The sequence below is a fragment of the Colletotrichum fructicola genome (assembly GCF_000319635.2).
Source record: "Colletotrichum fructicola Nara gc5 chromosome Unknown KSG_Nara_v1_contig05, whole genome shotgun sequence".
Lineage (NCBI taxonomy): Eukaryota > Fungi > Ascomycota > Sordariomycetes > Glomerellales > Glomerellaceae > Colletotrichum > Colletotrichum fructicola.
Genome location: NW_027094055.1, coordinates 1,588,314 through 1,601,805, shown reverse-complemented (window position 1 = coordinate 1,601,805; position 13,492 = coordinate 1,588,314). Strand labels below are relative to the sequence as shown.

General features: G+C 54.1%; 5 protein-coding genes across 5 annotated transcripts; 4 read left to right on the top strand and 1 right to left on the bottom strand.

The window, feature by feature from the left end:
- Nucleotides 1–634: 634 nt before the first annotated feature.
- CHIT1-0 (Chitotriosidase-1) lies at nucleotides 635–4,366 on the top strand (the record flags this gene model as incomplete). The annotated part of the gene is made up of 3 exons (XM_032037490.2): nucleotides 635–2,449; nucleotides 2,517–2,794; nucleotides 2,854–4,366. 3 exons carry the CDS (start codon nucleotides 635–637, stop codon nucleotides 4,364–4,366), a joined length of 3,606 nt encoding a protein of 1,201 aa, XP_031883643.2.
- Nucleotides 4,367–5,208: 842 nt separating this feature from the next.
- On the top strand, nucleotides 5,209–5,841 carry CGGC5_v009127 (uncharacterized protein; the record flags this gene model as incomplete). Its single annotated transcript, XM_032037491.1, has 1 exon — nucleotides 5,209–5,841. One exon carries the CDS (start codon nucleotides 5,209–5,211, stop codon nucleotides 5,839–5,841), a length of 633 nt encoding a protein of 210 aa, XP_031883487.1.
- Nucleotides 5,842–6,836: 995 nt separating this feature from the next.
- CGGC5_v009126 (uncharacterized protein) lies at nucleotides 6,837–7,834 on the top strand (the record flags this gene model as incomplete). The annotated part of the gene is made up of 2 exons (XM_032037492.1): nucleotides 6,837–6,975; nucleotides 7,026–7,834. 2 exons carry the CDS (start codon nucleotides 6,837–6,839, stop codon nucleotides 7,832–7,834), a joined length of 948 nt encoding a protein of 315 aa, XP_031883489.1.
- Nucleotides 7,835–8,843: 1,009 nt separating this feature from the next.
- SAT4-0 (Satratoxin biosynthesis SC1 cluster protein 4) lies at nucleotides 8,844–10,274 on the bottom strand (the record flags this gene model as incomplete). The annotated part of the gene is made up of 4 exons (XM_032037493.2): nucleotides 8,844–9,420; nucleotides 9,646–10,025; nucleotides 10,109–10,161; nucleotides 10,241–10,274. 4 exons carry the CDS (start codon nucleotides 10,272–10,274, stop codon nucleotides 8,844–8,846), a joined length of 1,044 nt encoding a protein of 347 aa, XP_031883488.2.
- A 1,933-nt stretch (nucleotides 10,275–12,207) lies between these two features.
- CGGC5_v009124 (uncharacterized protein) lies at nucleotides 12,208–13,173 on the top strand (the record flags this gene model as incomplete). The annotated part of the gene is made up of 2 exons (XM_032037494.1): nucleotides 12,208–12,343; nucleotides 12,416–13,173. 2 exons carry the CDS (start codon nucleotides 12,208–12,210, stop codon nucleotides 13,171–13,173), a joined length of 894 nt encoding a protein of 297 aa, XP_031883484.1.
- Between the last annotated feature and the right edge of the window lie 319 nt (nucleotides 13,174–13,492).

The window sequence follows — 13,492 nt, the reverse complement described above, 5'->3', positions numbered from 1 at the left end:
CTATCCGTACTTTTAACCAAAATCGCCGCGATGTTCCCGACAAGGCTGATGCCTAAATGCAGCCAAGGCTGACGCTTGATGCAACGCTTGATGCAGCCAAGGCTGTGGCTCAGGAACAGCATCACGGGATTCGCCCGTCAGCAGCTCACATGCAACTGTGCAATTTAATGAGGGCCGACATCCTATGATGATCCTTCCTGGTAGTTTTCATCGAACTTCCTCTCTCGGAAAGGCATGAGCCCTAAATGAGGGCGCGCGATATTCTCACGAGACATCCGTATATCACTCAAATGACGGGCGAGCTACTGCCAAGTGAGACTCCGTCAGACCAGAGTAGTATTCGCTTCGAGTCCGAGCCAGAGAGAATGTCGGATGATCCCCTGCGTAAGCTGGAAATGGAAGGACCCTGAAATGCTGGGAGTTCGCGGTTCGGGACGAGCAAGCCACGATACCGTCGGCCGACATCATGGCTCTTTCGTGATGGTTGAGCTTAAGAGCACCCATTCCCAGCCCAGGGTGGCCGATGCCCCTTGAAACCAGGCTCGCCCAGACGGCTCACCTTTTGACACTCTTTCCTGAGGTCGACGTTCGTTCACTTCTCACTTATCGCGGGACACGATCTATCCCAGCAACCATGGCATCATCCATTAGGGACCGCCGCTCCACTCTCTTTACCCTCTCTTCGCTCGTTCCTCTCTTCTTTCTTGCCTTTTATATCGGAAGCAGGCATGAGAGCGCTCCTGTCGAGTTAGCTCACCTTAGTCCCAGGGCAGACAACTCAACTGCTCAGCCCGTCATCGAGGCTACCACCTCTTCCGCTTTCCCTGCTCCGTCTGGCAACCTGTCCGTCTCGGACGCGGAGGCCCCCTTCGGCCTCGCTGTGCGCCTCGACGAGGATCCCTACACCTGCGGCCCGGGCCGCCCCTGCTCCAACGGCGCCTGTTGCGGCGCCTCGGGCAACTGCGGCTATGCCCCGGCCTACTGCGGCGCGGGCTGCCAGTCCAACTGCGACGCCAAGGCCGAGTGCGGCCAGTACGCCGTGAACCCGGGGCAGACCTGCAAGCTCAACGCTTGCTGCAGCGAGCACGGCTTCTGCGGCACAACCTCCGAGTTCTGCACCGAGGGGTGCCAGTCTAACTGCATCCTAGAGCCTCAGCCCCCGGGCGGCTCACCCAAGGACGCCGCCATGGAACGCGTCATAGGCTACTACGAGTCCTGGAGCTACAAGTCAAAGTGTAACCAGAAGTCGCCCTCGGATCTGCCCCTTAAGGAGCTTACCCACCTCAACTATGCCTTCACCTTCATCGAGCCTGGGACCTACGAGATGGTCACCATGGACATGAAGCACGAGGATGACCTGTGGCAGGTCACCGTAGACAGTAAAAAGTACAACCCCAACCTCAAGGTGTACGTCGCTGTCGGCGGCTGGACCTTCTCCGACAACGACACCGTCACTCAGCCGCTGTTCGGCGAGATTGCCAGCACCCAGGCGAACCGTCAAAAGTTCGCCGACGGCGTGGTCAGGTTCCTCGATAAGTACGGCTTCGACGGCCTCGACATCGACTGGGAGTACCCCGGCGCTGGAGACCGCGGTGGCAGGGATGAGGATACCCCTAACTTCGTCTTGCTGATGAAGACGCTGCGCAACACTTTTGATCGGTCGTCCCGCAAGCTCGGCCTGACATTCACCATCCCCTCGTCCTTCTGGTACCTGCGCTGGTTCGACATGCCCGGGCTGTTGCAGTACGCCGACTGGACCAACCTGATGAGCTACGACCTCCACGGCACCTGGGACCGGGACAACCCTATCGGGGCCATCGCGCAGGCACACACTAATCTGACGGAGATCAAGCTCGCCACGCAGCTCCTCTGGCGTGTGGGCGTGAAGCCTGAGCAGGTCGTCCTGGGCTATGGCTTCTATGGGCGCGCCTTTGAGCTTGCGGATTCCAGCTGTACCAAGCCTGGATGCCCATTCGCCGGCGGTGCCAAGAAGGGCCCTTGCTCCAATGAGGCCGGCATCCTCATGTACTACGAGATCCAGGCCATCCTGAAGAAGTTCCCGGACCTCGAGCCGGTGTTCGACAAGGAGGCGGCGGTCAAGTACATCACCTGGGACAAGAACCAGTGGATTTCGTATGACGATGCCGACACGTTCAAGCTCAAGCTCAAGTGGGCCAACGAGATGGGCTTTGGCGGTTCGATGATCTGGGCCGTCGACACGGACGACGACAAGTTCACGGCCATGAGCGGGCTGATGGGCCACCAGGTGGCGCACATCAACACCGATAAAGTCGAGGCTCTGGAGATGACCAGCTCCAACTTGATCGAGACCATCAAGCTGGAGAACGGACAGGGCTGCTACGTGTACAAATCCGACGGCTGTAGAGAGGATGGACACTTTGCCTGCCCCAATGGCGAGAGCCTGGTTGCCGTCGACAGGCAAGGATGCGTAAGTGACGCTGTTGACAGGGGTACCACTGGCGAGGCAGACGTGCTGACTTTTGTATGTGTTGTAGGGCTCTGAAGACAGCAGCAAGGGCATGCCGGTCTGCTGTCCCCGGGACTCGACAAGCTCGTGTACCTGGCGAGGCACGCCCGACGACGGTGGCGTCTGGGGTGACTGCAACGGGCAGTGCCACACTGGCGAGACGGCCGTTGTGTCTTCCAAATGGGGAGGCTCTCCCTCGGCCGACACCAAGTGGCCGCGCAAGAACTGCGCGCGGGGATCCAAGGTGCTCTGCTGCGAAGCCCCCAACTTCAAGAGCATCGTCAAGGACTGCTATTGGACGGGATGGTGAGTCCTCCCGCCTCTGTGATGGCTTCACATCTGAATAGGGCTGATTTGGTTTGTAGCATCCAGAGCAATGAGTGCTCCTCGACGCACACGAAGGTGGCGACCAAGACGGGAGCATGCCCCTTCAGCGTCGTGCAGAGTTACTGCTGCCCCCGGGACACGGGACTGTACGAGTGCGGGTGGCGCGGCACCTCGCCCGACTGCGTCGACGGCAACTGCAAAGCCCTGGACAAGGACAACAAACCCCTGTACGAGGTGCAGATCGACAGCCACGCCAGCGGTGACTCGTACAACGCCTGCAGCTGGGACCGGGAGAAGGCGCTCTGCTGCAAGGTCCGGGTGGAGGTGCCCAAGCCGCTGACCTGCACAGTCGACTCGTGCATGCTTGACTACAACTTCTGCTCGCAGACCAACCGCGACGACTGGGGCAACCACATTGAGCCGCGCGATGAGGACAGCGAGACGGGTGTAGCTCTGGCCGAGGCGGCTAATGCTCAGAAGGGCCCCGGGGTGTCGCTCGTGATTCGGCAGGAGGACGGCGAGTTCCAGATCCTTAACAAGCGCGATTACAAGTGGCTGGCGTCTTTCGGCATCGTCATTCTCCAAGAGTCGCTCGCGTACCCTCCGCCATCACAGCTCATGCGCAGGCTCCGGGAGGGTTTGGTGAGGGTGCTCCGTCGGTGGGCGACGCAGTCGGACCACTGCGGTGACCCGGGGATCGAGGCGCTCGACATTGACCTGGATAACGACGCTCCTCCTCCTGACCGAGGGCAGGTAGAGCACACGATTCCGCTGGTCATAGTAGGGCGATTCGCTTCAGTGGCGGAGCACGGTCGGATGTGGGCGGCTCGGCCGGCGGGATACGTCCGCGAAGACGGCACAACGGTGGGACAGGCCCATCCGGCGGGGAGGCTTACGACGGCGCGGCGGGTAGGCAACCAGAACTTCTGGCAGAACATCTGGGGCGACCCGGCGGGGCTACCGGCGAATTTGCCCCGGGTGACGCCCGACTCTCCCGATATCCGGCGGCCGGTGGGGCGGCTGTACGAGGCGCTTGGGTCGACGACGCACCCGACCGAGTTCACGTTCTTGCAGGACAACATCAACGGCGTCAAGGGCCGTGTGGAGATCTTCAACGCGCCGATGGGGTCGAACCTGTTTGGAAGGTTCCTCCGGGACGCGGTGGACCGTAGCAACGACTCGCCGCTGACGGACATCATGTCGTTCATGGCGCCGCTCCGCGAGCTGGTGGCCCTGTTCGGGTACCTGCGGGACGACGACGTGGTGACGAGCATCGACAACGGGGCAGCGCTGTTCCTGGCGCAGCTGCAACAGCTCGAGCTCAACCTGCCGGACGCGCGCGGTCTGTCGGCGCAGTGGAACGAGTTCTACCCGTCGTACTTTCGCATGGTGACCGACTTTGCGCGTACATGGGCGCGGGCGCGTATTCGGCAGGTCAGGCGGGTGTACAACAGCCGCAACAACCTGAACGCGCAGCACAGGGCCGAGGTATTGGCGGATCTGCAAGAGATTGAGAATGACATTCCCAACTGGACGCACCCGGCCGAGTGAGCATGCTGGCTCCGAGAGTGATCCGTAGGAGACTGGCGTGTCGTTTAGAGGGGATGTGATGGTACCAGACGTTTATCTGTTGTTGGTGCCGGGCTAGTAGATAATTTACTGTGTAGAAAGAGATTTCTTGATTGATGGATGGATGGATGGACGGATTGATGCATTGGAGAGAAGTAATAATCATCGCGTTGGGAAGGAGGTTTGTTTCTGACTGAAAGTGATGATGATGACTTAGTGGGCAGGTAGATGGGTGGCTTACCCTGCCACGTGGTGCCAGGTGTCCAGATACTGGTAGATTGATAACCTTAACCCCAATCGCGCGCCTGCTCTGCTGGCACTCACTCTTCTTGCCAACTGCCTGACCTACCTACCTTAGGCAGTTTGGTAGGTACATTGTATATGGCATCATCTGCGACACTGCAGGGTCTAATGATATTGATCGGAGCTGAGCTCCAGGGAGAGCCGAATGTCACCATACCATATCATATAATGTGGCCTACATGTATTTATTACCTACCTAATGTAATATCTCGTTTCTCCCCTGCCCGTTAGCTGCCCTTGGCGGCCCGCCAGTGTCAACCTACTGCATTTGATAAACAGGCTACATGTAGCCTGTAGTTGCCATGTAAGTGTTCCAGCCCAAAGTCCACTGAATTAAATACTCTCATGCATCCTCCAAAGCCAGCATGCGCTCACTGCCTAGGATTGTCAACCAGCACCTCCGAATAAGCAACATCACCATTGTCCGACGACTACCGACCCAAGCCATCGCTTCGTCACCTGCTAAATTTTCCCTTACATTTCTTCATCATCATCACCACCGTCACCATCACCCTCACGCCATGTCCTCCCCACCACCCTCAGACTCGGGCTCCGACATATTTAAAGCGGACGACGACGAATTCCCCGAACCAACACCCGAAACCAACATCCGCGACTGCGGCTATCCGAAATGGGGCTTCGTCATCTACCGCACAACCTACTCCCCCGAGTCAACCTCCAAATGGGACCAATTCAAGGCCCTCGTCCTCTCCAACCTCCGCAAACGCATCGCCGACTCCCCCGCCCCGGAAATCCTCCAAAACATGGACTTCGTCTTCGTCGACGACCCCTCCCTGGACAACATCTCCATCACCGACCTGCAGCGCCGTTTCCGCACCTGGGTCGAGTCCGAGGGCATGCTCCCCTTCAAGCCCAGCCAGAGCGACCCGCAGGAAATGGTCTACGTGCCCCGCGGCGCCAGGTACGAGTTCTTCATCATGGTTGACGAGCTCGCCCTGGCTTCCCCTTGCGTCAAGCTCGTGCGCGGCTTTCCCGAGCCCGAGAACCCGGACGAGGTCGGGCGCGAGCACGCCAAGGTCTGGCACATTGCTGTCGGAACCGAGCTGTACGACGAGCTGGGCGACCCGAATGCGCCTTATACCGGCCGCTATTACAGGTCTTTGCCTAGCCACCTGGTCGCCCAGGGCTATTAGTCACGACGGACGTGATGCCCAAGTCATCCACAGCTTTCAAAGGACTGTATTGAGTCCGATGAAGCCCCAGGCGCGGCAGACGTTCTTGACACTTACCTCGGAGCGCGATGTCATGCACACAGTGGCACCTGTGGTATAAAGGAGATTAACCAGCTCGTAGCCAACGCCCGCGTTAACACCCATGACGATAAAGACACGAACATTCTGGGGCCCGACATGTTCCTCCGTGAAGGAAGGCTTAGGGGGATAGTGCTGCGTACGCTAGTTGTGGAATGCGGTAACTAGTATAGTTTTAGTAGCTAAATATCACTTCAGGCTAAGGTCTCGATTCAAGTCTCGAATTATACCAGCGCTTGAGACAGGAGACGATGTTGTTCTCTGAAGAGATCGTACTCCTTCCACGCACATTTGATAAGCTTCTGACAGGTTGGAGCTCGGCTTTCGGAAATCCCCAGACTTTGTTTCCCGTTCTTTGCACCAGCTGGCTGAATTGTGGATTATTTGGCGATGTAGAAGACAGCAGAATGTGAACGATAGTGTCCGGGGTCTATTTGACTCGAAACAGCTGGTAAGGGCTTCCTTTGTAACTCCAATTCTTCCAGTGCATATGTAACGTGTTTCGTGAACTATGCAATACGGGAAATCACCGAGACACGGATTTCAAGAAACTTCGCCTCATCTAGCGCAAAATCGAAGTTTCTCCAAGGACTTCCACTATGACATATATATAGGAGTCCCGCTTGCAGTCAGCATGTTGCAAACCACCGCCGGATCGAAGGAGTTTAGAACCATTCGCTTCAGACGACCCGTACGAATCGTTCACCGCCATGCAGAATGTCTCTACTCTTGCCCCCACTTCTGGGACTCGTCCACGAGCTGTGTACATCATCAGACGCGTACACGGGTGTACCTCCCGTCAAGGCAGAAAAGCCGGTCTTAATATTTTGCCGGATTCCGCTGTTCTCGTTTTCAGTTGTGCAGACAACGATAATGGAATGCTGTGGCTCATTGCTACCGGAAGATCCCAGCAAAGTCCAGTGTGGAAACGGAGCGAAGTCAGTGCCAAAAAGGATCACCCGAATCTGAAACAGCTCGGAGAGTGCTTTTTCTCCAATGCATGGATTGATCGACTTGGTAAGTCCTCTTTTATTTGAATGATGCTTGCTAATGTGTCCGTCGCTCAGCCCAAAGAGTCATCAGGTCTCTTGAGATTGAGAACCCGGATATTTCAGCACAGCAGCTCGAGGACCAGTTTTGCCTTCGGCTAGTAGCCTTTCTACTGGGGACACACATAGAGGCGGATCCCTCATCTCGGCGTGATTTGCGGGCGGCACTCAAGAACAACCACGCTCACGGTCCAGCTGTCTGTACGCGCATCTCTGCTACCCTCGATCACTCCTGGGAGCCCGGTACAACGCCAGAAGACAACGAGGACGACGAATCAGATGTCAGCGACTTGGACTCCATTGTGTCTCAATTTGATCGTGAATCCGACAACGACTATGACCCGGACGATGATTCTGAGGATGCCTTGTCTGATGACTCGTCCGAATCAGAGAGTTACGAATCGTGTCTGGAGACAATGAGTGATCTGGATTGGGACGAATACAGTGACAAAAGCGACGATGACGACGATGAAGATGACGAAAACGACAGCCTCGCATTATTTCATGCGTCTTGTTGCCAAAGCAACTACCAGAGAGTGCACGCCATATTCATGATCTGGGATTTCCCCGGCTTCATTCGCCTTCCGTACTCCCCCTACACTGTCGAGCAGGAAATGGAAGACCCAATGGACTCCTTCAAGGCTTACAACTACGACGTGGAGAAGTTTACGATTCCTTCGCACAACTCAACTATGGGACTTCTGGAGAGAATCCGCAAGTACAGGAAGTCATTGGTATCTGGAAATCCGGAAACGTTGCTGATCCTTTGGTACAATGGTCACGGCAACATTGAGGGTGACCGGAACGACCTAGTGCTATGCGGGTAAGTGCATGATCATGAATATCGTTTTACATCTGCATGCTTTCTTTCTTTATTTCAACCCCGCTACGTTCGTGTGATCCATTCAGTCACCCAGCTGATCAGATTTCTAGCAAGAAGTCGAGAATTCCCTGGCTGGACATCGTTGACGAGATCCTCGACTTGCCGTGCGATGTCCTCGTCGTACTAGACTGTTGCTATGCCGGTGCCTTCGTTCAGAATCGGAAGGCTCGCAAGCCGTTTCGTGCACAAAATCGGGGATTTATTAAGGAGATTCTATGCTCTGCAGGGTTCGAGACTTCGGCTTCCTTTGGAAAGCGTTACTCGTTGTCGCCGCTACTGAGCAAAACGTTCGATGACTTTCGCCGTCGAGGGGGATTGGATTTCAGTCATCTTTTCCACGAGCTCTGTTATAAGATGAAAAGATACTACAAGAGGTATTGGAGAACATCCAACACTCCCGTGCATCAGCGACTGATTGAAGGGCGTCCGGGTCCAATTCGGCTACATCCACTGCCCGATCCGACAAGTGCTCCAACTAAGAAAAGACCAGCTTCACTCGCCTTTCCTCATTGCGAGAACGAACCGCCTAAACGCCAGCGCAATTTTGCACCATTCAAACCCAAACAATAGTTATTTTTAATCCCAAGACATCAAAAAGCGCTAAGGTTCATATGTATTCGAGTATGGGTGGATGGGAGTCTGGCATTCTGTAAATTTGAGTTTGTTTTTGTCTCTGTTATCAGGTCTTCTGGAAGTATTCATCTCTCGCAAAGAATTGAGTCAGTTCTCAATATTTCTTCAAAGCTTCATGTCGTGAAGCCAGGCTGCTCGACCTAAGTGTTGGTAAGCATCAATGTCGATCTCGAAAACGACTTTCGCACCCTGTGGCTCGACCTATGGTGACATTTTCCAGATGTTCATCAAGTTATGTTGATACGTACGACTCAGATTTGATGCTAGTCTGTACAGACCTCAAACCCTTTACGCCCAAAGGATTGACCTGACAAGGCCGTTCACTTGCTGTAAGAAACCTCGGTCTCATGTGTAACCTTGATTCCCCTGCCATCAAAGGCAACGGAGAGATTGGCAATCGACGAATCGTTATCCCTACCCCCTTCATTCGATAGTTTACCCCCATCAATATGACTGATCTGTTTTCCACCACTCATACCTCCTGATTGTATGATGGTCTCTCGATGATTCGTAGCATCCTTGCGGAGAACACGTCCTGACCACAATTTTGTCTCATCGTCCACCTTCCCTGAACCTCCGTCAGATATGTCATCCTGAGACTGAAGCTTGTAAGATTCAGAGTGCATGTTTCTTCTCTTCTTGTTGTTCTCAATGACGGTGTTGTACGGGAGGGACTTCTTGCCAGTCCTGTTGCTGGAACCTGTAATACGCGAGGAAATGAAGCTAGGGAGGTACCGCATGAAGAACGGTTTGAGACCCGGCACAGCCGCGCATACTATGCCAGCGTTGGCTTCGAGAAAGGACCAGTTGAACTGTTCGGCGACGTCCCCGCTGTAGTCGAGGCTCTTCATTAAAGGAGGAAGAATTATGGTGCGCTTGATTGCTGCGGCACAGACACTATAGTAACGTCAAGTCAGCTGCTCGAAGTTCTTGCTACAAGTCTTTGTTATCTGCGTGGATACCTCACTATCTGTTCGGATGATGACGGGACGAGATGTGCAACACCAATAGTCTATGGCATCGCAACATCCCGCCCGCGTGTCTGTAACTGAGATATCCACGGAGATAACAGGACCTCTATGAAGTTGTGATTCGGTGCAAGCGACTGCGGGGAGAACTCACAATGTGCCAGTTGCGAACAGCAGAATTACCGACGCTTTCTGCCGCCTCGCCATTTGAAGAGGGATGACAATCTTCAACGGCAACACAAGGATGACGATATCCATAATAATGTTAGCAATGCTGAGAACCATGTAGACTGTTTCTTTGTCGACGCAGCTTGCGGTCTTCAACGCCACCGCGTCCCATGAAGCATAAACAGGGCGGCAGCCGAACAGGCTAAGCAACTGATACGCGATCGAGTATGCAGTTACGATTCCTATTAACGTCATGACAACGATGCGGAAGCTCTGGTCAGGACATAGTCGAAGGTAGAGAAATAGAAGTGACAGTTTTGCCAGAACAACAGTAAGGGAGTAGGTCATGGTCGTGCAAGTGCCGTACTGCAGGATTCTGTTAGCATAGTGAGCGCCCAGCGACCAGACAAGAGTTGGAGGCCGGCAGAAACGTAGACATCGCAGCTCACAATCAGAAACCCGGGATCATAGTCGGCATATTTGACCTGCCAAAAGTGGGATCCTACACCAAGCTCAATCACTCAAACATGATGGTCAGCAGTGAACAAGCCGCAGAACAGGTTATGATCTAATACACCTACTCTTGATGCCAGTGGCCAAGAACCCGAGGCTCATGATCATCGAAGCAATGATCAAATATGAAGTTTATGTCAGCTTTCACGGCACAATCGAATGACCGATGTACTCACAATCATCGATCCCTAAGCTTCGCCGCACAATATGTGCTCTAGTGAAGATTCGCAGCACGAAAAATACCAAGGCGACGATGGTGGTAGATGTTCCTGCAGCAATCATGCCGGACCCCACGCTGCCTGCAGTGAAGCGATCCTCCCCTTTCGGCGGATCTATCATGTAGACGGTCTCTGCCCCGGAAGCCATTGCACAAACTCTTGGGTCCAAGATTAGAAATGGTGTGTAGAAGTGACAAAGAACTTTCAGAACTAGCCAACTGCAGCAGAAGAAGCGAAAGAAATAGCAGCACGCTTTCGCGTTCTCAGAGGCCTTGTTGGCTCTAAATGAACCTCTGATATTTGCACCGACGCGAACACCAGTCTAGGTGGCAAGGATAGATTCCTTCTTTCGACATTAAGTGTCTGTTTTGCCGTTCTACCTCCGTCAGCTTAGACGGCTGTCCTACCTCTGCGTTCGGTAACGAGTCTCCCGAGGCTACGGCCACTGGTCAGGAACCAACAAGACTTGGGCCAAATCCTGGCCAGCCTTCTCAGTCATACGAGTGTGTGGGGAACCAAGTAGTTGTTGGTGATGAGATATGATACAGGGAGCATCGTCGCGGAGAGCGGGGAAACGCTTCCGCGAGATCAATTCCATGTGCGTTTTGGCTACACAAGTCCAGCGCATTGAGGCTTCTTCAATTTTCTGGCTGCTTCATATCCAGCTTATCCTGGCCTTCAAATGGGTTTTCCTTATGAAGCTTACGACCGACTGGCAATATCTAGAACAACAGTTTCGGTCACCCGTGCACTCCTCCTGGAGCATCAATCAAAGAAGGGGAAGCTGACGTCGGTATTGGTGCTTAGTTGTTAAATGGGAAGATGTTCAACCAGATGGCTCTGGCATTGGTTGTCGCTGACGGGGAAATTACTTTCTCAAGTTGTTTATTTCCGGAGTCAAAGATGTTAACATGTTGGCACTTAATGTGTACCCCAGTTTTTCTTTTAGGCTTGGAAGACAATTTGCTCGCACCATGAAGGATGATATTGGCAAGAACTGCATTTACCCAAGATAGACATTGCCTAGCGCTGTTGGTGGAGGATCCGCGCCGCAGTCTGCAGGGGATGCGGCTAATCTTACTCAGTTCACACAGCACACTGCTAAAGGCCACCAGTAGAATGTGGGAAGATGACAAGACGTTGGCAACAAACCCACATGCTGGGTTCATCATCTCGCTTAGGCTCTGTCCTGCGTAGTTAGTTAATCAAGTGTGCAGCAAACACATCCAACACAGCAAATGCAGGCATCATGTTCAGCTGCCCAGACAGGAGAGCACCAACAGTGTCATGTCATTCGCTAGTATCAACATTCGTGGCGGAGGATAAGCCTAGATCGTCGGTTGTCGGTCTGTGAGCCGGTCAGTGTGGACCAAGCGGAAGCGAGGTCCGGAGTCAAGACTCTGGGCGGCCAGGGTGCCGTCTCCGAATCCGATACCTCACCGTCGTTGGTCCTTCGCGGTCTGCCTTATTCCCACCGCATGTTTGTTTGAGTGGGCCGGAAGATCCTTCGATATGGAGAATCAGTTTCATCTCAGGCGTGGATGCTGGGGTGCGAGGATCCAAACATTCATGGGTGGGTGACCCTGGGCATGCAAGAGACTGTTGGAGCCGGGGTCATAATCGTAAGACAATGCGAGAAGTTCCAAGACACTTGTCCTGGTGGATTTGGCAAACCAGACGGAAAACCAGACCGTTGGGCACGAGGACGGTTTACTTGACATGCGGCCTATATCTAATATTCGCTCCTCGATCCCGGGTGGACTTCAAGCTCGAGCTTTTCCATCCTCGAAAGCTTCGACTTTCTGCCTTTGCCCACCATGTCTCGAATGCAGACTGATGAAGAGAAGCACCCGGAGCATTTCAAGCCCGACCTCAACATTGACCGCCAAACATGCAAGCGAGTCGTCCCATTGGAGGTCCTGGCCCTTGGCATGTCCAAGACGGGTACATCATGTAGGTATCCGCACTCTCCTTAGAGATCGCCCCCAATACTCTGGAGCCCAGGCTAATGACATGGACACCCAGCAATGCAACGAGCTCTTATGATTCTCGGCTACGATGACGTTTACCACGGCTTTTCTATGACATCCAACATCTGCGAGGTCCCGCTGTGGACCGAGGGCATGCACGCAAAGATGAATCCCCAGTCCGGCCAGAAGCCCTTTGGCCGCACCGAGTTTGACCAGCTGCTCGGCCACTGTGGGGCCGTCTGCGACCTGCCGCCCAACTTCTTCGGTCCGGAGCTGGTAAGAGCGTACCCCGACTCTCAGGTCGTCCTCGTCGAGCGGCAATTCGAGTCGTGGTATAAGAGCTTCGATGAGAGCATTGTCAACGTTGCCTTCAACCCTGTCTGGAGGTTGCTTTCTTGGCTCCGCGCGAAGTATGTCGCGGAGATTGACGACATCACATTTACCTGGCTGCGGTACCAATTCAACTCAGACACCAAAGAAGGAATCTTGGCGAACGCTCGCGAGGGATACAAGAGGCACTATGACACCATCCGTAGGGAGACACCTCCCGAGAGGTTGCTGAACTACAATATGAAGGACGGTTGGGGCCCGTTGTGCGAGTTTCTGGGAAAGCCTATCCCTGATGTGCCCTTTCCGCACGTAAATGACCACGAGGCATACCACGAGAAGCTTCAGATCATTATCAAGAAGGGTGCAAAGGCTTTTGTGAGGAAAATGGTGTGGATTGCCGCGCCGGGTCTTGTCGGAGCTGCTGCTTACTATTTTGGGACTAAACCTGGCATGATCGAGCACGCGATGCAGTTCTTGAAGTAATTCAGCCATGTGCTCTTTTAGATTCATATTGAGCCAACTTATCATTGGTGTGATCAATTTCCATCGTTCAGATTGATAAGAGCCCCGCCAATTTCAGCTTAACTCTCATCGTAGGCCGGCAGGCAGCAGTGACAATGGGCTGGGAAGCTGCTTGTTTCGCCGAATGCTTCGATCTCCTTCGTTCCAGTTCTTTGGGTTGGAAATGCGTCGAAGGGAGACTGTGCTGCTGATAGGTAAGTGAGACATGGAAGGGGCACGATCAAGCAGATAAACTTGCCTTCGACGCCTCCTTCCTTCCCAGGCGCTGGCAACCAAGCTC